Source organism: Erythrolamprus reginae, chromosome Z, assembly GCF_031021105.1.
Source record: "Erythrolamprus reginae isolate rEryReg1 chromosome Z, rEryReg1.hap1, whole genome shotgun sequence".
Lineage (NCBI taxonomy): Eukaryota > Metazoa > Chordata > Lepidosauria > Squamata > Dipsadidae > Erythrolamprus > Erythrolamprus reginae.
The window spans coordinates 57,980,092-58,003,624 of NC_091963.1; the positions used below are offsets into that span (position 1 = coordinate 57,980,092).

The 23,533-nt window shown below is 38.0% G+C and overlaps 2 protein-coding genes and 1 long non-coding RNA gene across 3 annotated transcripts in view; all 3 read left to right on the forward strand.

Moving 5' to 3' along the window:
- The window catches only part of LOC139175816 (SUN domain-containing protein 3-like), a 250,042-nt gene that overhangs the window by 93,162 nt on the left and 133,347 nt on the right, over positions 1-23,533 (forward strand).
- Positions 6,564-17,388, forward strand: LOC139175819 (uncharacterized). Its single transcript, XR_011560580.1, has 5 exons — positions 6,564-6,687; positions 7,138-7,309; positions 7,760-7,931; positions 13,606-13,867; positions 16,813-17,388. It is a non-coding gene; the product is annotated as an uncharacterized lncRNA (long non-coding RNA).
- Positions 17,485-20,862, forward strand: LOC139153109 (leucine-rich repeat-containing protein 14B-like). The gene is made up of 3 exons (XM_070726693.1): positions 17,485-17,535; positions 17,800-18,566; positions 20,217-20,862. The coding sequence occupies exons 1-3, from the start codon at positions 17,485-17,487 to the stop codon at positions 20,860-20,862; spliced, it is 1,464 nt and encodes a 487-aa protein (XP_070582794.1).

Consider the following 23,533-nt stretch of genomic DNA (forward strand, 5'->3'; position numbering starts at 1 on the left):
GTTTTTCATGAACTATAGTTAAATTTTAAAAAGCAGGAAATAAAGTACAACATGTTTGTTCCTCTGTAAAAGTTATTTAATGAACAGTGTTAAATTAATATTATGTTAAGGTAAGGACCAAGATTAGCCATTCTTTTCATGATGCAATCATATCAATGTAATATATAGATAAAATGTATTTTCAAATTTTCAGAATTGTTATGACTATATTTCATAGTTTTGGAAATGAAATTATAAACTCAGTGAAGGATATGAAGAACAGTCCTATGCATCATTTCCCTTTATTATTTTTCCTAGGAAAGCTAATTACATTTTAAAATCAAAGGCACTTCAAATCCAACTTCTGAAGGAGCAGAAGTAAAAGCTGCAAATAGAACTTCAAGAGACAAAACTGACTATGGATAATATTGCCTACAACATAGTTGGTCAAATACTAGAAGGATATATAAGCAAAGGCATTATAAGATGGGTAAGACATCTCATAAGATTTTATTGATAGAAATCATATTGTGCCAAACTAATAAAATCAAATTTACCAATCAGAAAAGGAAGGGAAAGAAAAAAGAAATGGAAAAAAGAGAAAGAAAAGCAAAATAATGAAAGAAAAAACTATAACAGCTGGGTTTTTCATGAACTATAGTTAAATTTTAAAAAGCAGGAAATAAAGTACAATATGTTTGTTCCTCTGTAAAAGTTATTTAATGAACAGTGTTAAATTAATATTATGTTAAGGTAAGGACCAAGATTAGCCATTCTTTTCATGATGCAATCATATCAATGTAATATATAGATAAAATGTATTTTCAAATTTTCAGAATTGTTATGACTATATTTCATAGTTTTGGAAATGAAATTATAAACTCAGTGAAGGATATGAAGAACAGTCCTATGCATCATTTCCCTTTATTATTTTTCCTAGGAAAGCTAATTACATTTTAAAATCAAAGGCACTTCAAATCCAACTTCTGAAGGAGCAGAAGTAAAAGCTGCAAATAGAACTTCAAGAGACAAAACTGACTATGGATAATATTGCTTACAACATAGTTGGTCAAATACTAGAAGGATATATAAGCAAAGGCATTACAAGATGGGTAAGACATCTTATAAGATTTTATTGATAGAAATCATATTGTGCCAAACTAATAAAATCAAATTTACCAATCAGAAAAGGAAGGGAAAGAAAAAAGAAATGGAAAAAAGAGAAAGAAAAGCAAAATAATGAAAGAAAAAACTATAACAGCTGGGTTTTTCATGATGTATAGTTAAATTATAAAAAGCAGGAAATAAAGTACAACATGTTTGTTCCTCTGTAAAAGTTATTTAATGAACAGTGTTAAATTAATATTATGTTAAGGTAAGGACCAAGATTAGCCATTCTTTTCATGATGCAATCATATCAATGTAATATATAGATAAAATGTATTTTCAAATTTTCAGAATTGTTATGACTATATTTCATAGTTTTGGAAATGAAATTATAAACTCAGTGAAGGATATGAAGAACAGTCCTATGCATCATTTCCCTTTATTATTTTTCCTAGGAAAGCTAATTACATTTTAAAATCAAAGGCACTTCAAATCCAACTTCTGAAGGAGCAGAAGTAAAAGCTGCAAATAGAACTTCAAGAGACAAAACTGACTATGGATAATATTGCCTACAACATAGTTGGTCAAATACTAGAGGGATATATAAGCAAAGGCATTACAAGATGGGTAAGACATCTCATAAGATTTTATTGATAGAAATCATATTGTGCCAAACTAATAAAATCAAATTTACCAATCAGAAAAGGAAGGGAAAGAAAAAAGAAATGGAAAAAAGAGAAAGAAAAGCAAAATAATGAAAGAAAAAACTATTAACAGCTGGGTTTTTCATGAACTATAGTTAAATTTTAAAAAGCAGGAAATAAAGTACAACATGTTTGTTCCTCTGTAAAAGTTATTTAATGAACAGTGTTAAATTAATATTATGTTAAGGTAAGGACCAAGATTAGCCATTCTTTTCATGATGCAATCATATCAATGTAATATATAGATAAAATGTATTTTCAAATTTTCAGAATTGTTATGACTATATTTCATAGTTTTGGAAATGAAATTATAAACTCAGTGAAGGATATGAAGAACAGTCCTATGCATCATCTCCCTTTATTACTTTTCCTAGGAAAGCTAATTACATTTTAAAATCAAAGGCACTTCAAATCCAACTTCTGAAGGAGCAGAAGTAAAAGCTGCAAATAGAACTTCAAGAGACAAAACTGACTGGATAATATTGCCTACAACATAGTTGGTCAAATACTAGAAGGATATATAAGCAAAGGCATTACAAGATGGGTAAGACATCTCATAAGATTTTATTGATAGAAATCATATTGTGCCAAACTAATAAAATCAAATTTACCAATCAGAAAAGGAAGGGAAAGAAAAAAGAAATGGAAAAAAGAGAAAGAAAAGCAAAATAATGAAAGAAAAAACTATAACAGCTGGGTTTTTCATGAACTATAGTTAAATTTTAAAAAGCAGGAAATAAAGTACAACATGTTTGTTCCTCTGTAAAAGTTATTTAATGAACAGTGTTAAATTAATATTATGTTAAGGTAAGGACCAAGATTAGCCATTCTTTTCATGATGCAATCATATCAATGTAATATATAGATAAAATGTATTTTCAAATTTTCAGAATTGTTATGACTATATTTCATAGTTTTGGAAATGAAATTATAAACTCAGTGAAGGATATGAAGAACAGTCCTATTCATCATTTCCCTTTATTATTTTTCCTAGGAAAGCTAATTACATTTTAAAATCAAAGGCACTTCAAATCCAACTTCTGAAGGAGCAGAAGTAAAAGCTGCAAATAGAACTTCAAGAGACAAAACTGACTATGGATAATATTGCCTACAACATAGTTGGTCAAATACTAGAGGGATATATAAGCAAAGGCATTACAAGATGGGTAAGACATCTCATAAGATTTTATTGATAGAAATCATATTGTGCCAAACTAATAAAATCAAATTTACCAATCAGAAAAGGAAGGGAAAGAAAAAAGAAATGGAAAAAAGAGAAAGAAAAGCAAAATAATGAAAGAAAAAACTATAACAGCTGGGTTTTTCATGAACTATAGTTAAATTTTAAAAAGCAGGAAATAAAGTACAATATGTTTGTTCCTCTGTAAAAGTTATTTAATGAACAGTGTTAAATTAATATTATGTTAAGGTAAGAACCAAGATTAGCCATTCTTTTCATGATGCAATCATATCAATGTAATATATAGATAAAATGTATTTTCAAATTTTCAGAATTGTTATGACTATATTTCATAGTTTTGGAAATGAAATTATAAACTCAGTGAAGGATATGAAGAACAGTCCTATGCATCATTTCCCTTTATTATTTTTCCTAGGAAAGCTAATTACATTTTAAAATCAAAGGCACTTCAAATCCAACTTCTGAAGGAGCAGAAGTAAAAGCTGCAAATAGAACTTCAAGAGACAAAACTGACTATGGATAATATTGCCTACAACATAGTTGGTCAAATACTAGAAGGATATATAAGCAAAGGCATTACAAGATGGGTAAGACATCTTATAAGATTTTATTGATAGAAATCATATTGTGCCAAACTAATAAAATCAAATTTACCAATCAGAAAAGGAAGGGAAAGAAAAAAAAAATGGAAAAAAGAGAAAGAAAAGCAAAATAATGAAAGAAAAAACTATAACAGCTGGGTTTTTCATGAACTATAGTTAAATTTTAAAAAGCAGGAAATAAAGTACAACATGTTTGTTCCTCTGTAAAAGTTATTTAATGAACAGTGTTAAATTAATATTATGTTAAGGTAAGGACCAAGATTAGCCATTCTTTTCATGATGCAATCATATCAATGTAATATATAGATAAAATGTATTTTCAAATTTTCAGAATTGTTATGACTATATTTCATAGTTTTGGAAATGAAATTATAAACTCAGTGAAGGATATGAAGAACAGTCCTATGCATCATTTCCCTTTATTATTTTTCCTAGGAAAGCTAATTACATTTTAAAATCAAAGGCACTTCAAATCCAACTTCTGAAGGAGCAGAAGTAAAAGCTGCAAATAGAACTTCAAGAGACAAAACTGACTATGGATAATATTGCCTACAACATAGTTGGTCAAATACTAGAAGGATATATAAGCAAAGGCATTATAAGATGGGTAAGACATCTCATAAGATTTTATTGATAGAAATCATATTGTGCCAAACTAATAAAATCAAATTTACCAATCAGAAAAGGAAGGGAAAGAAAAAAGAAATGGAAAAAAGAGAAAGAAAAGCAAAATAATGAAAGAAAAAACTATAACAGCTGGGTTTTTCATGAACTATAGTTAAATTTTAAAAAGCAGGAAATAAAGTACAATATGTTTGTTCCTCTGTAAAAGTTATTTAATGAACAGTGTTAAATTAATATTATGTTAAGGTAAGGACCAAGATTAGCCATTCTTTTCATGATGCAATCATATCAATGTAATATATAGATAAAATGTATTTTCAAATTTTCAGAATTGTTATGACTATATTTCATAGTTTTGGAAATGAAATTATAAACTCAGTGAAGGATATGAAGAACAGTCCTATGCATCATTTCCCTTTATTATTTTTCCTAGGAAAGCTAATTACATTTTAAAATCAAAGGCACTTCAAATCCAACTTCTGAAGGAGCAGAAGTAAAAGCTGCAAATAGAACTTCAAGAGACAAAACTGACTATGGATAATATTGCTTACAACATAGTTGGTCAAATACTAGAAGGATATATAAGCAAAGGCATTACAAGATGGGTAAGACATCTTATAAGATTTTATTGATAGAAATCATATTGTGCCAAACTAATAAAATCAAATTTACCAATCAGAAAAGGAAGGGAAAGAAAAAAGAAATGGAAAAAAGAGAAAGAAAAGCAAAATAATGAAAGAAAAAACTATAACAGCTGGGTTTTTCATGATGTATAGTTAAATTATAAAAAGCAGGAAATAAAGTACAACATGTTTGTTCCTCTGTAAAAGTTATTTAATGAACAGTGTTAAATTAATATTATGTTAAGGTAAGGACCAAGATTAGCCATTCTTTTCATGATGCAATCATATCAATGTAATATATAGATAAAATGTATTTTCAAATTTTCAGAATTGTTATGACTATATTTCATAGTTTTGGAAATGAAATTATAAACTCAGTGAAGGATATGAAGAACAGTCCTATGCATCATTTCCCTTTATTATTTTTCCTAGGAAAGCTAATTACATTTTAAAATCAAAGGCACTTCAAATCCAACTTCTGAAGGAGCAGAAGTAAAAGCTGCAAATAGAACTTCAAGAGACAAAACTGACTATGGATAATATTGCCTACAACATAGTTGGTCAAATACTAGAGGGATATATAAGCAAAGGCATTACAAGATGGGTAAGACATCTCATAAGATTTTATTGATAGAAATCATATTGTGCCAAACTAATAAAATCAAATTTACCAATCAGAAAAGGAAGGGAAAGAAAAAAGAAATGGAAAAAAGAGAAAGAAAAGCAAAATAATGAAAGAAAAAACTATTAACAGCTGGGTTTTTCATGAACTATAGTTAAATTTTAAAAAGCAGGAAATAAAGTACAACATGTTTGTTCCTCTGTAAAAGTTATTTAATGAACAGTGTTAAATTAATATTATGTTAAGGTAAGGACCAAGATTAGCCATTCTTTTCATGATGCAATCATATCAATGTAATATATAGATAAAATGTATTTTCAAATTTTCAGAATTGTTATGACTATATTTCATAGTTTTGGAAATGAAATTATAAACTCAGTGAAGGATATGAAGAACAGTCCTATGCATCATCTCCCTTTATTACTTTTCCTAGGAAAGCTAATTACATTTTAAAATCAAAGGCACTTCAAATCCAACTTCTGAAGGAGCAGAAGTAAAAGCTGCAAATAGAACTTCAAGAGACAAAACTGACTGGATAATATTGCCTACAACATAGTTGGTCAAATACTAGAAGGATATATAAGCAAAGGCATTACAAGATGGGTAAGACATCTCATAAGATTTTATTGATAGAAATCATATTGTGCCAAACTAATAAAATCAAATTTACCAATCAGAAAAGGAAGGGAAAGAAAAAAGAAATGGAAAAAAGAGAAAGAAAAGCAAAATAATGAAAGAAAAAACTATAACAGCTGGGTTTTTCATGAACTATAGTTAAATTTTAAAAAGCAGGAAATAAAGTACAACATGTTTGTTCCTCTGTAAAAGTTATTTAATGAACAGTGTTAAATTAATATTATGTTAAGGTAAGGACCAAGATTAGCCATTCTTTTCATGATGCAATCATATCAATGTAATATATAGATAAAATGTATTTTCAAATTTTCAGAATTGTTATGACTATATTTCATAGTTTTGGAAATGAAATTATAAACTCAGTGAAGGATATGAAGAACAGTCCTATTCATCATTTCCCTTTATTATTTTTCCTAGGAAAGCTAATTACATTTTAAAATCAAAGGCACTTCAAATCCAACTTCTGAAGGAGCAGAAGTAAAAGCTGCAAATAGAACTTCAAGAGACAAAACTGACTATGGATAATATTGCCTACAACATAGTTGGTCAAATACTAGAGGGATATATAAGCAAAGGCATTACAAGATGGGTAAGACATCTCATAAGATTTTATTGATAGAAATCATATTGTGCCAAACTAATAAAATCAAATTTACCAATCAGAAAAGGAAGGGAAAGAAAAAAGAAATGGAAAAAAGAGAAAGAAAAGCAAAATAATGAAAGAAAAAACTATAACAGCTGGGTTTTTCATGAACTATAGTTAAATTTTAAAAAGCAGGAAATAAAGTACAATATGTTTGTTCCTCTGTAAAAGTTATTTAATGAACAGTGTTAAATTAATATTATGTTAAGGTAAGAACCAAGATTAGCCATTCTTTTCATGATGCAATCATATCAATGTAATATATAGATAAAATGTATTTTCAAATTTTCAGAATTGTTATGACTATATTTCATAGTTTTGGAAATGAAATTATAAACTCAGTGAAGGATATGAAGAACAGTCCTATGCATCATTTCCCTTTATTATTTTTCCTAGGAAAGCTAATTACATTTTAAAATCAAAGGCACTTCAAATCCAACTTCTGAAGGAGCAGAAGTAAAAGCTGCAAATAGAACTTCAAGAGACAAAACTGACTATGGATAATATTGCCTACAACATAGTTGGTCAAATACTAGAAGGATATATAAGCAAAGGCATTACAAGATGGGTAAGACATCTTATAAGATTTTATTGATAGAAATCATATTGTGCCAAACTAATAAAATCAAATTTACCAATCAGAAAAGGAAGGGAAAGAAAAAAGAAATGGAAAAAAGAGAAAGAAAAGCAAAATAATGAAAGAAAAAACTATAACAGCTGGGTTTTTCATGAACTATAGTTAAATTTTAAAAAGCAGGAAATAAAGTACAACATGTTTGTTCCTCTGTAAAAGTTATTTAATGAACAGTGTTAAATTAATATTATGTTAAGGTAAGGACCAAGATTAGCCATTCTTTTCATGATGCAATCATATCAATGTAATATATAGATAAAATGTATTTTCAAATTTTCAGAATTGTTATGACTATATTTCATAGTTTTGGAAATGAAATTATAAACTCAGTGAAGGATATGAAGAACAGTCCTATGCATCATTTCCCTTTATTATTTTTCCTAGGAAAGCTAATTACATTTTAAAATCAAAGGCACTTCAAATCCAACTTCTGAAGGAGCAGAAGTAAAAGCTGCAAATAGAACTTCAAGAGACAAAACTGACTATGGATAATATTGCCTACAACATAGTTGGTCAAATACTAGAGGGATATATAAGCAAAGGCATTACAAGATGGGTAAGACATCTCATAAGATTTTATTGATAGAAATCATATTGTGCCAAACTAATAAAATCAAATTTACCAATCAGAAAAGGAAGGGAAAGAAAAAAGAAATGGAAAAAAGAGAAAGAAAAGCAAAATAACAAAGAAAAAACTAAACTATTATTATAACTGCACTTCTATTTGTACTATTTTTTCTCATCATTCCTCTCATCCTTTTCCTCCCACTTAGGACTGTATGACTGTAACTTGTTGCTTGTATCCTAAGATTTTTATTAATATTGTTTCATCATTGCTTATTTGACCCCTATGACAATCATTAAGTGTTGTACCTCATGATTCTTGACAAATATATCTTTTTCTTTTATGTACACTGAGAGCATATGCACCAAGAGAAATTCCTTGTGTGTCTAATCACACTTGGCCAATAAAGAATTCTGTTCTGTTCTGTACTATTCTATTCTATTTTATTCCATTATATTTAATAACCTGTCATCTCTCTCAAAATATCTTCTTTGCCAATCTTTTATTTCTTATCATGTTAAACCCATATATTTTCTCCTTCCCTCTCTTTTTACCAAAATACAGAATCCTTTTCATTTCCATTCTGACTTCTTTCTTACTCTGCAATTTCCGGGGTATCAGGTCATATCTATTCTTCATTTTCTTAGTTCTTACTATACACAGTAGTCCTTACTATGGAATAGTCATGTAGACAAACCAGCATAGAATCAGTTTAGGCCAGTGTTTTTCAACTTTTTCTTCAGGGGAACCCTTTGGTGTTGCCAGATTTCTGGCGGAAACTTGATTGAAAAACACTGCATTAGGCTGAACATCCCAAAGCTGAAATAGAATTCTTTTATTAGCCAAGTCTGATTGGACACACAAGGAATTTGTCTTTGGTGCATATGCTCTCAGTGTACATTAAAAAAGATACATTCGTCAAAAAAAGAAATACATTTGTCAAGAAACACGAAGTACAACTCTTAATGATTGGCATAGGGATCAAATAAGCAATAAAGGAACCATCAATATAAATCATAAGGATACAAGCAACAAGTTACAGTATAGTCATAAGTGGGATGAGAAGACTAATAGTAATTGTAATGCAACCCTAGAAGATGTAGGCAGAATTTCAGGGCGCTTCCTTTCTCTGGCAGCTTTCACCTGACAGCTCAACTGCATCGGCTCAGTTCAAGATCTTCTCGGTCTGTCATGTTATTGTGGCCTCTAAGGCTGTCTCTGCTGACTGCTCTCACCGGTCGGCTCTGCAGTGTCATCTTCGCCAAGGGGCTCCCCTGTTAAAAGAAGTCAAACATCGTTTTAAAAAATGCCGTCCCCAGCTGCTAACTTTAGGAACCAAATGCCCAATGCTATCGCTGTCACCTAGCCCTAAGAATCAGACCAGGAGCATAGCTAATTCTCCTGTCCTCCCCTCTCAGCTCCTCTCCACCGCTTGCTCTGAAGGTAGCTAGCAGCTAATGCAATAGTTCAGACATACCAAAAGCACATCTCTGGAAGAAGGAACTCCCTGGGGCAGGGGTACAAACAAGGGACAAATCCCTTGTTAAACCTACCTTGATGTTAAAAACCGTCGTCTGACAGTTGTATTACAACCGTCATAATATCCCACTACTAACCAGAGCATACAAAACATTTGCCAGACCAACCTTTGAATACAGCTCATCTGTCTGGAACCCACATTTCATATTGGACATAAATATATTAGAAAGTGTCCAGAGATACATTATGAGAAGAGCCCTCCACTCCTCTACACACAATAGTATACCTTACGCAACTAGACTTAAAATCCTGGCCTTAGAAAGCTTAGAACCATGTCGCCTTCGGCTCATAAAATTATCTGCTAAAATGCCCTTCCTATAAATGACTTTTTCAGCTTCAACCACAACAATACATGAGCACAGGACAGATACAAAATCAAAATGAACAGTTCCAAACTTGATTGTAGAAAACATGACTTTAGCAATAGAGTTGTTAATACCTGGAACTCACTGCCTGACTCTGGGGTTTTATCAACTAACCCCCCAGATTTTATCCTTAAACTGCCCACTGTTGACCTCACCCAATCCCTAAGAGGTCAATAAGGGGTGCGCATAAGCGCATGGGCATGCCTACCATCCCTATCTTACTGTTCCCTCTGATCAGTACCCATCTTATATATATAAACTATGTTATAGCTATGTGTATTACCAGTTCTTTACAAATAATGAAAAAAATAAACACCATTAATATTGTTCAGGTTCTTTTGCTACTGTATTTTTAGTGTATAAGATGCACCGGTATGTAAGACACACCTAGATTTTAGAGGAGGAAAACAAGGAAAAAGTATTCTGAACCAAATGACGTAGTATTAAATAGTAATAGTAGAATAGAATAGAATAGAATAGAATTATTTATTGGCCAAGTGTGATTGGACACACAAGGAATTTGTTTTAGTGCATATGCTCTCAGTGTACATAAAAGAAAAAGATACATTTGTCAAGAATCATGTGGTTCAACACTTAATGATTGTCATAAGTCAAATAAGCAATGATGAAACAATATTAATAAAAATCTTAGGATACAAGCAACAAGTTACAGTCATACAACCCTAGGTGGAAGGAAATGGGTGATAGGAATGATGAGAAAAAACTAATAGAAATAGAAGTGCAGACTTTGACAGCGTTGAGGGAATTGTTTGTTTAGTAGAGTGATGGAGTTTGGGGAAAAACTGTTCTTGTGTCTAATTGTCTTGGTGTGCAGTGTAATAGTAACCTCTCCAGCCACGAGGGGGGTGGGTTTGTGGTTCCCGGTGTTTTTTGTGGGAAACGTCTCCCTTCCTTCTTTCCTCCTTCCTTCCTTCATCTCTTTCCCTCCATCTCTCTTTCACTTTTTTTTCTTTCTCTCCACTTCTCTCCCTTTTCCCTGTCTCTCATTTTCTCCCTCCAGGTCTCTCTCATTTCTATGTACCTCTCCCTATCTCTCCTCCTTTTTGCTATCATTTGTGTCTCTCTCTCCCTTTTTGCTCTCATTTATCTCACTTTTATTTCTGTTTTTCTCTCCTCTTCCTCTCCCTTTTTCTTTCTCTCCCCTTCTCTCTCTCATTCTTTTCCCTCATCTCCCTCTCTCATTCTCATTCATTCCCTCATTTCTCTCTCATTTTGTTTGTTCTTCCTTTTCCTTGTTCTTTCCCTCCATCAGTTTCTCATTTTTCTCTTTCTCCTTTTCTCTCACATTCCCTCCCCCTTTCACTTTCCTCCCTATCTTTCCCTCTTTATCTGTCTCTCTGGGGACAAGCCAGCAGCCTAACCTACTTCTTCTGAGCTTCTTCTCCAGTTTCACGCAGAGCAGCACCATTCCTAGGTTTTTCAGCAGCCAAACAGGATCGTCTCTTCTCCTGGGCTCTATGCTGCAATCTGTCTCTGGCCGGGCTCTGCCCCCCAAGATGTGCTGAGGGGACGCCTTGCCCGGTTCTCCACAGTTTAGGAAAGTTGCGAGGCCACCCAGCAGCCCTTGATGGGAGGCTGGCAGCTCGGCCCCGGGGATGCCCCCAAAGGCGGGCGATTGGAGTGGGGGCTGATGAAGCCAAGCCCCCTGCCGCGGGATGATCAGCGCCACACTGCGGGCCTCTGCAGCTGGATGTGCCAAGGGGAATCCTCCTCATGAGTGGCTCCCTCTGGGTGGCAGGAACGAGGGGCCATGCCCCTGAGTTAGCCAGTTCCGGTGGAGACACTGGTGGCATCGGTGTCGGCGGCATCGGCAGCGTGGACACGAGGTTCCCGGTGCTGCTGCTCATCACGCTCCTCTTGTTCCTGCCACCCTTGCTGCCGGGTGCAGAACAGAAACTCCAGGAGCCTCTCTTGAGGAGGATTTCCCTCGGTGCATCCAGCCGCAGAGGAGGGACACGGTGCAGCACTGATCGTCCTGCCGGAGGGGGCTCAGCTCCATCAGCCCCCACTCCAATCTCCTGCCTTCTGGGGCATCCCTAGGGCTGAGTTGCCAGCCTCCCACCAAGAGATGCCAGGCGCCCTCAGCAACATTTGGTGTATAAGATCCACCCAGTTTTTAACACACTTAAGCTGCACATAAATTACACTACTCTTCAAGTAGTGCAAATTGTAAATAATGATACCAAATATTTGAACCGGGGTGGGGGGTGGGGATGGGGGGCTAAAGAAAAGTTTGGACAAAAAAAAATATCTCTTCCTCCATTTCACTCTATTTCTCCCTTCCTCTTTCTCTCTCTTCCGCCGGAATGGGGGGCTTCCCAGCACCCCCCCAAACCCGGGTTGGGGGTTCGGGGGGGTGCTGGGAAGCCCCCCATGCCGGCGGCGACCTTTTAAAACAGCCGCGCGGCTTCCCAGCTGAGTCCTGAAGCCAAACGCGGAAGTTCGCCTTTGGCGTTTGGCTTCAGGACTCAGCTGGGAAGCCGCGCGGCTGTTTTAAAGGTTTGCCGCCGGCATGGGGGGCTTCCCAGCACCCCCCCAAACCCCCAACCTGGGTCTTCCCGGCCGCCCACGCAAAGGGGAAACCCCGGCTCCTCGCTGATGCTCGCCCGCCCGCCAGCAAGAGGGGAAGACCCAGGGAAGGTTCCTTCGGCCGCCCAACAGCTGATCTGCTCGGTAGCGCAGCAGCAGCGAGGAGCCGAATCGGGGTTTCCCCTTTGCGTGGGCGGCGGGGAACGCAAACTCCACCATCTGCGCATGCGCGGCCATGGGAAAAAAGGGCGCGCATGCGCAGATGGTGTTTTTACTTCCGCAACCCTACATTGCGAAAAATCGATTATCGCGAGGGGTCTGGGAACGGAACCCTCGCGATAATAGAGGGATCACTGTATATTGATAAAATTTATGGATATTAGAATTGACTTCAATTACGCAAACTATAATACCAAAATGAAACATAGATGTAGATGTTATAATATAGTAGTATATTATGAACTGCTTTTCTGCATTGATCTGATTATAGTTAGACTTTTTTTTTGTATTAGTTAGACTTCTATGATTAGCAGAGTAATGGCAGCTCCTTTAAATGTCAAATGTTGTTTGTATTGTTTGTCTTAAAGAAAAACCAATAAGAATATTAAAAAGAAAAAAGAAAGCCCAAGGGAGCGAGGAAAGCAAGGAGCCAAGGAAGACTTTGCTGTACCCTCCCACACACAAATATTGATAAAGCATGAGTTCTGGTCACCCGTAATAAGGAAACTACTATGAATCCCTCAAGCCATAAAGTCCTTTTTTAAAAAAAAACAAAAAACAAAACCCCATCAAACTGGCAGAATCTTCTTTTTATTCTATTGCTTGACCAGATATTCCCTTTATTTGAAGAGGGGAGACTAGGAGAAAGTTTGTGAAAATCATTTCTCCCTTAGACTATCCACGATTGAACTCTCCAGGTCAATAAGGGGCGTATATAAGTGCACTGGTGTGCCTTTCGTCCCCTGTCCAATTGTCTCTCCTTATCTTATATATCGTATATCTTTTCTTCCTTTCATATGTCTTCTCTATTTTTATATCTTTTCTTCTATCCTTTTCATTATATATAATACTTCATGTCTATTCTCTTCAATATGTATTGTGTATTGGACAAAATAAATGATCTGAGTAATGATCTGAGACTAAGGGGCTTAGCCTTTGCCATGGTCAGATCATTTTCTACTGCGTCTTAACTTCCTGGCTCCAATCCGCAGGGAGGCAGAACCGATTAGGAGGTGGACGCCTGATGGATCCTGAAGGTTTTCAGAGGGCACTTGGGGTTATGCCAGATACACTCGTCCACAGTTCGGCAGAGTCTCTTGCTGAGGCCTGGAACAAGTCACACGGAGGCTCTTGACCGGATTGCGCCGTTGCGACCTCTCCGCGGCACTAGAACCCGTCGAGCTCCATGGTTCAACGAGGAGGTCCGGGAGTTGAAACGCCAGAAGAGACGTCTGGAGAAGCGATGGAGGAAGAGTAAGTCTGAATCCGATCAAACACTTGTAAGAGCTTTTATTAAGACTTACAAAGTGGCGCTCAAGGCAGCAAGATGCGCATATCATGCCACCATGATTGCATTAGCGGAATCTCACCCAGCTGTTCTGTTTAGGGTGACCGCTCCCTTCTTAATCAGGGGGGAGGAGCCCATGCAGAGTAGTGCCGAGGACTTTAATACATTTTTCGCTGATAAAATCGCTTGGATCCGGGCGGACCTCGACTCCAATTGGATAGCAGAGTCAACTGACAATGAGTCAGTTGAGGTGACTGAGGCCCGTACTTGTCCACCTGTCTGGGAAGAGTTTGATCTGGTGACACCTGATGAAGTGGACAAGGCCATTGGAGCTGTGAGTTCTGCCACCTGCCTACTGGATCCTTGTCCCTCCTGGTTGGTCTCGGCCAGCAGGGAGGTGACGCGGAGCTGGGTTCAGGAGATTATCAATGCTGCTTTGGGGAGGGGATTCTTTCCAGCTCTGTACAAGGAGGCACTTGTGCGCCCCCTCCTCAAGAAGCCTTCTCTGGACCCACCCGTACTTAATAACTATCATCCAGTCTCCAACCTTTCCTTTATGGGGAAGGTTGTTGAGAAGGTGGTGGCGCTCCAGCGGTCCTTGGAAGAAGCCAATTCTCTAGGTCTTCAGCAGTCGGGTTTCAGGCCCAGTTACAGCACGGAAACTGCTTTGGTCGCGTTGATGGATGATCTTTGGCGGGCCCGGGACAGGGGTTTATCCTCTGTCCTAGTGCTTCTTGACCTCTCAGCGGCTTTTGATACCATCGACCATGGTATCCTTCTGCACCGGCTGAAGGGGTTGGGAGTGGGAGGCACTGTCCTTCAGTGGTTCTCCTATCTCTCCGGCCGGTCGCAGTTGGTGTTAGTGGGGGGGGGGGTGTCAGAGGTCGACCTCGAGGTCTCTCCCTTGTGGGGTGCCTCAGGGGTCGGTCCTCTCCCCCCTATTTAATATCTACATGAAACCGCTGGGGGAGATCATCCAAGGGCATGGGGTGAGGTATCAACAGTGCGCTGATGATACCCAGCTGTACATCTCCACCCCATGTCCAATCAGCGAAGCAGTGGAAGTGATGTGCCGGTGCCTGGAGGCTGTTGGAGCCTGGATGGGTGTCAACAGTCTCAAACTCAACCCGGATAAGATGGAGTGGCTGTGGGTTTTGCCTCCCAAGGACAACTCCATCTGTCCTTCCATTACCCTGGGGGGGGAAGTATTGACCCCCTCAGAGAGGGTCCACACCTGGGGCATCCTCCTCAATCCAAAGCTCACATTAGAGAAACATCTTTCAGCTGTGGCGAGAGGGGCATTTGCCCAGGTTTGCCTGGTGCACCAGTTGTGGCCCTATCTGGATTGGGAGTCACTGCTCACAGTCACTCATGCCCTCATCACCTCGAGGCTTGACTATTGTAATGCTGTCTACATGGGGCTACCTTTGAAGAATGTTCGGAAACTTCAGATCGTGCAGAATGCAGCTGCGAGAGCAATCATGGGCTTCTCTAAATATGCCCATGTTACTCCAACACTCCGCAGTCCGCATTGGTTGCCGATCAGTTTCCGGTCACAATTCAAAGTGTTGGTTATGACCTATAAAGCCCTTCATGGCATTGGGCCAGAATATCTCCGGGATCGCCTTCTGCTGCACGAATCCCAGCGACCGGTTAGGTCCCACAGAGTTGGCCTTCTCCGGGTCCCGTCGACTAAACAATGTCGTCTGGCGGGACCCAGGGGAAGAGCCTTCTCTGTGGTGGCTCCGACCCTCTGCAACCAGCTCCCCCAGAGATTAGGATTGCCCCCACCCTCCTTGCCTTTCGGAAACTCCTTAAAACCCACCTCTGCCGTCAGGCATGGGGTAATTGAAATATCTCCCCCTTGCCCATGTAGTTTTTGTGTATGATTCGATTGTGTGCTTCTTTTTAATATATTGGGGCTCTTTTGGATTTTTTAACTTAAAACTGTAATTTAGATTGCGAAGTATTAGATTTGTTACTATGTTTTGTTTACCATTGTTGTGAGCCGCTCTGAGTCTACGGAGAGGGGTGGCATATAAATCCAATAAATCTAATCTAATCTAATCTAAATAAATAAAAATAAAAATAAAATGACCTCCTTTCCCTTCCCTCCTCCATTGCACGATGGTTGTATACATCTTTGCTACTATCTCACCCCCAACTCTTTTATTCACCCTGCATCGCTTCTTGCATCTCATCTATTTATGGAAAAAAGGAGCTTCAACTTCCTCTCCCCAACCTCCAAACAACACGGAAACTTCCAAGAAAAAATACAGATATTTAAAAGGAGCTCGGGATTTCACGAAATTCCAAGGATCAACTGTTTTAGATTCAATCCCCCTCCCCAACCGCCTTGTCTCTCTTTTTCTCTCCCTTAAGTAATCTCTTCTGGTTTGCTTTTTAATTTTTAATTCATTGCAATGTTTACTGTCAAAACATACAATGGAAAAGAACGTATGGATGTGTGTGGTGCTCACGGCAGAATGTTTTTTTTAAAAAACACCCGAAACACTGGTACATCTACTTGCAAAAGCAGGAAGGCACAATTTTATTGTGTAATATTGGGAAGGGGGGGAGAGAAGCTCGGATGCCGCCCAGACACTGCTGCCTCACACTCCCCTCCGGGCAGAGAGCCAGCCCCAAGCATTCTAGAACGCCCCCCTCCCAAACAGATGGAACGTTTGCAACAGAGGAAGGGACAAGGCGAGGAGGAAATCAAGTTTGCAGCTGCCAGGCTTTGGTAACAGAAAAAGAATGCTGGCAAGCCCCAAAGTCAGCTGATTAAGCATTTGCTCCTCTCTCTCCCCCCACTCCACTGAGTCAGCCATCTTCAGCCATCTTTCTTTCCTTCCCCCAAAGAGGTAGAAGTCATTCCATTATGTACCAACTGACCTATCACTTCTTGCAGTTCATAGGAGTCCCGGCAAATGGGCCAGGCAATGGCTTGAGATGCGGGAGCAGTAGCTGGGGGTGATGCAGCAGCTGGCGCCATCGGAGGCTGCAGGATGCAGAAGTTGCCAGCAGCGGTGGCAGTGGCTTTCTTTTGGTGCGGTGGCTGCAGCAGCTTTCCCATGTTTTGGTGACTGCAGTGGAAGCTAGCCGCCGCCGCTGCCATCAAGCCACGTGAGAAGCTGTAACGCCACTGCCGTCATGGACTACGCTGCTGACTACTACAAGAAGGAATGGTGGTGGCAGCTCTTTCTCAGGCAGAATCAGCTCTCTAATTCCACCCATTGTTGCCGTTGCCACCATCGCCCAATGCCCACGAAACATTTGGTGTATAAGACGCACCCAGTTTTTGACACACTTTTTTGAAGTAAAAAGCTGTGTCTTATACACTGAAAAATATGGTATGTTTGCTAATTGTTTGTTGTACATAAACTGTAATAGATATTATATTTTCTGGATTCTATTTGCTCTTAAATGGCATTAGTCTTGTATGCCTGAATTTGTTTATATAATATTCTTTAAAATAAATAAATGATGAGATATTTAATTGTAATACATTGTTTTAGGTGGCAGTATTGTTCAGTCCAGAACCACTAGAAGCTACCACTATCTTGGCTGGACCTATTCCTGGATGTCATTCATTATATTCCCTTTTGTGAAATCGCCAGATACAATTCTTCAGGTATAAATAAATATGAAGTATTTGGAGAGCAGTATTGGGCTGTAAGATGGAGAATAGATTCCTTGAGATTTTACTAGCAATTGTGGCTAAAATCTTCAGAGGCAAAGTGATACATTATGCAAACCAAAGTTAATTGCTTGGGGTCAAGTCTTTATTTATTTTTATTTATTTATTTGTTTTGTTAAGTATGTATTAGTGGTTTACAAAGATATAACAATATATATTTGTATACATGATACTAGTAAGAGGGAAACATTTGGACAGGGGACAATCCTGGTAGAGAACTGGCCACTGGCCGAATTCAATATTGGAAAGTTACTGGGAAAGACAGATGACCATCCAGAAGACATCAGTACCCGAGCCTGTTCTCTGTGCCTGGCCAACTGCCTAGCTGGTTTGAAGGACTATGTTTTGAATTACTCATCACCCTACGCGAAACAACTCAAAACTGTGGACTTAACAGGCATAAAGGATGTTGAAGTTCAGCTCTGCCCTTGTAGAAAAACAATGGGGCGGTGGGCCCGGACAGAGCTGCTCTCAAGGACCTGCTATGATCTGCTGGTGGACATGCAAAACTTGCCCTTCCTTCCGGATGTGTTTGAGGTCTCTGTGGATGTCTTTGCTGACATCTTTGTCAATGAACGAAGCTATGAAGTAGTTGTCCAGGCCCTACTAATGAGGTGCCACTGCCCACTCAAAATCCACTGCAAAGCCTTCCGAGTGTACAATCTGGCTCTCAGGAAGCTCTTCTACATCATAAAGCTCACAGAGCCGTCTTCCCTCAGCAGGTTTAAAGTAGTTCACAATGTTAAGTTCCATATGGAACATTTGCAAGTGCTTTTTAATAATGTCCAGTTTCCCAAACTGGCTTCTCTCACACTGCCAGGTGGGATGTTTGACGTGAGAAGGTTCACCCCAGAGGATGAAGCCATTCTCTCAGGAATTGGGGAAAAGATGAGCCAAATGACTCAGTTGACAGAGCTGAGCCTGGCATTTTCCATTCTCACCGGAAGGCTCCGTAAACTGCTCAGGTAATTGCATTCCAGATTGCTTTTGCTGGTGTGTCAAAGTGCCAGGCAGTTGGAAATGCATGAAGAAAGGATAAGGTATCACTGCAACCACAGTTGCTGGGAGGAAGGCATGGTGATGGAGAACAGCAATTGCATGTTGCTGTTTAATTGATAACAAGTCACTCACTCACCAGGATGGTTCCATTTTATTCCTGTCTTACTTGGAAAGGAATTGAATCTGACAGAAACCAGCTGGCTCAAATTGTTGCCTAGACACTCTAGCTAAGAGATATGAAGTCAGATTTTCAGTGGCTCGGGCCAATGAAATGCGCCCATGGGGATTTTCCAGATATAATATTCTGCTGAAAGGTTTTTAATCTGCAGTGTATGAGACATTTTATACTTTGGGGTTAACAGTTAATATTCTGAGCAGTAGATATCCAGTAGGCACAGGTTACACTACTATAAGCAACAGTGCCTCTTTTCAATTCTTCGATTGTTTTACCCTTTCCTTCAGTTTACAGAACATATTTATACATATGTATATCTCCACTGAAAAGGAATTAAGCCTGGCTTAATTCCATGTGTATAAGACCGATCTGTAATTATGACTTTAAAAATGTAGCGGTTTGGGGAAAATTTTATTTGGGGTCTGTTCAAGTCCTAAATGATGGAACCAAAGGAAAGTCTCTTTCTATAGAAAATATTTGTATTTCACATATGCAAATAATATCTCAATTGTAATTTGCTATCAAATTACAAGAAGATCTAATTTGTAGAAGATTTAATTTTTTTTAATCCACTTCCTCTCCTTAATAAGGTCTTTATGGACAAGAAGGGCGTGGCTATTTGGGAATCTCATGTCTGTAGCTTGCTAGATTTGGCAAAGGGGAAGTATCTGTGTTCAGTAATGTTATATTATTTGAGCTTTGTGTCAGCTCATTGACTGTTAGACATTGTCATTTGGTAATGAAGTACCCTGAATCAACATTTTCATCAATTTTTTGGGCCTTTTAAATAATTTGGTATATCATTTCCTGGTTCAACCCTTCTGCTGTTCAGCCCTACTCTTTCTGAAATGCTTGAATACTTGAAAATAAAACGTCTCAGCCTCAATACAAATGTTCTGTTTACATCACAACTCTGTGTGAATGGAAACTAATTTATTTCTACTTTCTTCTTCCTGTACTTCAATCAGCTACCAATCTATAAGAGGACTTCTCCTCTTATCTGATGGCTGCTAAATTTGCTCAGAGTCTTTGATGAGAACTTTATTAAAAGCTTCTTGGAATGCCAAATAAACAATGTTTAGCAAATGAATCACACCCACTTACTTGATGAAACTTTCAAATGTCCCTAAAAAATTAGTGAGGCAGGAATTACCTGTGCATAAACTATGCTAGAGAATTAGCAAGATGTTACCATGTGCCCAAATAGCCATTCTATTGTTTAATACTACTTTTCCACAAATTTACTTAATTAAGTGAGCTATACTTTCTATACTAGGCAACAATTTGGACCCTTTGGACCCTTTAAAAAAATTGATGCTAGAGCCATTTTCCATTCTTGTGTTACAGAGGCTAGTCTATACATGTTTATTTATCTTGTTTTTAAAAGCTGTAGAATGGATTAGTACAATTATTGGATTTGTGGTTTTATTGAACTTTCCAGCCCTTTGAAGACACCGCTGAAAATGCTGGATGTTTCTAACTGTTCGCTGAACCACCTTGACATGGCCTATTTAGCCAACAGCCTGCATTCTGAAAAACTAGAAGCTCTTGATATCAGTGGACACGATGTGGCTGATTTGTACCCATCAACCTTCTTCAAACTCCTGAACCATTCATCTTATACACTCAAAAGCCTCACACTTGAAGAATGCAACATTCAGGACACTCATATCAACATGCTGATTTTAGGATTGGTTCCTTGTCGAAAATTAGAGGAGCTGAAGTTCCTTGGAAACCCTCTATCTTCTCGAGCCTTGAAATGCCTTTTCAACATTTTCATTGATTTTCCAAGGCTGAAATATATCGAATTTCCAGTTCCGAGAGATTGCTATGCAAACAACATCAGTTATCCAATTGGCGAAAGTGACCTTTTGAAATTTGACCACCAGAAATATGAGAGAATAGTCGAAGATCTTCACATGATTTTATTGCAAGCCAAGCGGGAAGACATCAAGGCTTCTACTCCCCTCTACGGAGGGTATGATGCTGCAGTTCAGGAAACAGGAAACGAACTAGGAATTTCTTTGTTGAAGTCATTCCAAGATGCCATACACAAATTCAGCATGGCCCTTAAGGAAATGAGCTGACATTTGAAGCTGGACAAGTATATGCAAACAAAATATGAGCACATATGGAGAATTGAAAAGGGGTTGTAGTACCCTCAAACTGATATCGTGGTCCCCTGAAGGATCTCCCATAGTTGTTCTATAACCATCCCTTTTTACATTGGTTTGACCTTTCAGCATTTTATTTCTTGAGAAAATTCAGACATACATACAAAAAATAAGATAAATCACAATGTATATTTAAAAAAAGTATGCATAGACATACTGATACTCTATTACACAATAGAATGCTGGGCAGGCACTCCATTTAGTGAATTCCAGAGCAGGCCCCAATGCAGTAAATGCAAAACTGCAACCCACGTTGCATCCTTCCTCAGTTATGTTTATAGATTCTTTTTGCAAGAAATTGAAGCTCCCATCGGCAAATAAAATATCAGATATGGATGTCAGATATCAGATATCAGATATGGATGTTATAAATATCAGATATGGATGTTCCGACTTATAATCGGAACAACTTAAACTCGAGTATATACGGGTGTATATACTCGAGTTTAAGTTGTTCCGATTATAAGTCGAGGCATCTACTTTTGCCACAAAAACCGGGGTAAATTTATTGACCCGTGTATAAGTTAAGGTTGGAAAATGCAGTGGCTACTGGTAACTTATTAAAATGGAAACCAATAAAATTACATCAATTGAGGCATCAGTAGGGTAAATGTTTTAGAATATTTATTTAAAAGAAAACCAATAAAGTTAAAATAGGGTAAACAAAAACACTCTGGTATTAACAATAACTTAAAAAATAAGAAAAAGGAGTTCAATCAGCAACCATGCTAAAACCTAAGAGTTAAAATCCTTCAAAACTGGATTCCTCATCATCTGTTTGTGCAAATTAAGCTTCAGCATCAGCTGCTGTGAGGTTATCAGCATAGACATTGTTATCATTGAGTTCGCAGTCATCACCATCACTGCCATCATTCATAAACAAAGAATTGTCTTCACTGCCATGCATGGCATTACTAATGCCACATTTCTTGAAGGCACGTTGCACCATGTCCTCTGGAATCTCTTCCCATGCATCACGGACCCACTTTGTTATTAGTTCTATGTCGGGCTTCTTCAGATTTCCAACTTTTGTCAGTTGGGCTTGACCAGATGACATCCATTCATGCCACTTCTTTCGAACACGGTCTTTAAAAGGTTTATTTAAGGAAACATCTAGGGGCTGCAATACAGATGTACGCCCACCTGGAATAACGCCCAAAGTAACTTGAGAAGACTTTGCCAGTTTTTTAATGTCATCAGATGTGTGGGCTCTGAACATATCCCAAACTAGCAATGATGGTTTTTTCTTTAAGGCTGCTCCTGGTCGTCCATTCCAAATTTCTTGCAGCCATTGTTTTTTTCCATCTTCATCCATCCAGCCTTTAACATGTGCACGCACTGTAATTTGTGCTGGGAATTTGACCTTTTTTTGGCAAGGTCTTTCTTTTAAAAATAATGACAGGCCGCAGCTTTGTTCCATTAGCCAAACATGACAGAACAACTGTGAAATGGTTTTTTTCATTTCCTGTGGTTCTGAGTAAAATAGTTTTCTCTCCCAAACTTGCCACAGTTCTGTTGCTTGGAAGATCAAAATGTCATAGGTGTTTCATCCATATTCCCAATATCTCCCAGATCATAATTATGAATTTTTCTTTGTTTTATGATGAATGAATGAAACGACATCACTTTTTCATCAAGGTCTTTTAGCAACTTCTGTGAAATCTTTCTTTGCCGCAAACAGGCCAAACCTATTCATGAAGCGGGTACACCATCCTGCTGACGCAACAAAATGTTCAATGCCTGGTGCTTTTAATTTATCATCTTTAGCCATTTGAAGAGCACATAAGCGAATTCCCATTCGTGTTACACAGTAACCATTTTGTCGACACTCCATAATCCATTTATGCAATTCAGTCTCTAGAGCCCCATATGAAGTTGGTAAACCACGTTTAGCTTTTTTTATCTTTGGAATCTTTTCCAAGTCAGCTTTCATTTTCCTCCAGGCTCTCACTAGTTTTTCATCAACACAAAATTCCCTACTTGCAATACTGTTATTGCTTGCTTCTGCTCTTGACACAACCTGAAGTTTAAAGCCAGCTTCATATGACCTCCATTTTTGTTTTGGTCCAGGATTAGAAGTACCGGTACTGGGATCCATTTCTAAGAGGATAAAAAAAAATTGGAAAAAACCCCCCTACTTACTGGTATACCTCAATCCCCCACTGCTCTGCCTCCCTGCCCCTCTGTCTTCTTGCCAGCACAGAGCATGTGATGTCATCACATGAACTGTGCCAGACACTACGGACAGCAGCAGGTCTGTGGCTGTCCGAAGTCCACTGTGGAGCAGGGAATGCTTGCTCTCTGCTCCACAGTGGTATCTCTTCACCTATATGTGCTCCCTGAGGAATTGTGTATATCGTATTTTTCGGTGTAAGGTACAATATATAAGATGCCCCTAGATTTTAGAGGAAGAAAATAAGGAAAAAAGTACGGTATACCGGTATTCTGAACCAAATGGTGTAGTATTATAGTACTGTATATTGTTTACGGTAATAAAATACCAGTGCAGCAGAATACCGTTCTTTTTACAATCATGTACAGTATACTGTACAATACTTTTAAAAACCATGTACACTTTTTACAA

Coding starts and splice junctions, on each gene's coding strand:
- LOC139153109 (XM_070726693.1), top strand. CDS start 17,485: ATGTCATTCATTATATTCCCTTTTGTGAAATCGCCAGATACAATTCTT. Junction 17,536..17,799: donor CGCCAGATACAATTCTTCAG/GTATAAATAAAT, acceptor ACATTTGGACAG/GGGACAATCCTGGTAGAGAA. Junction 18,567..20,216: donor AGGCTCCGTAAACTGCTCAG/GTAATTGCATTC, acceptor TGAACTTTCCAG/CCCTTTGAAGACACCGCTGA.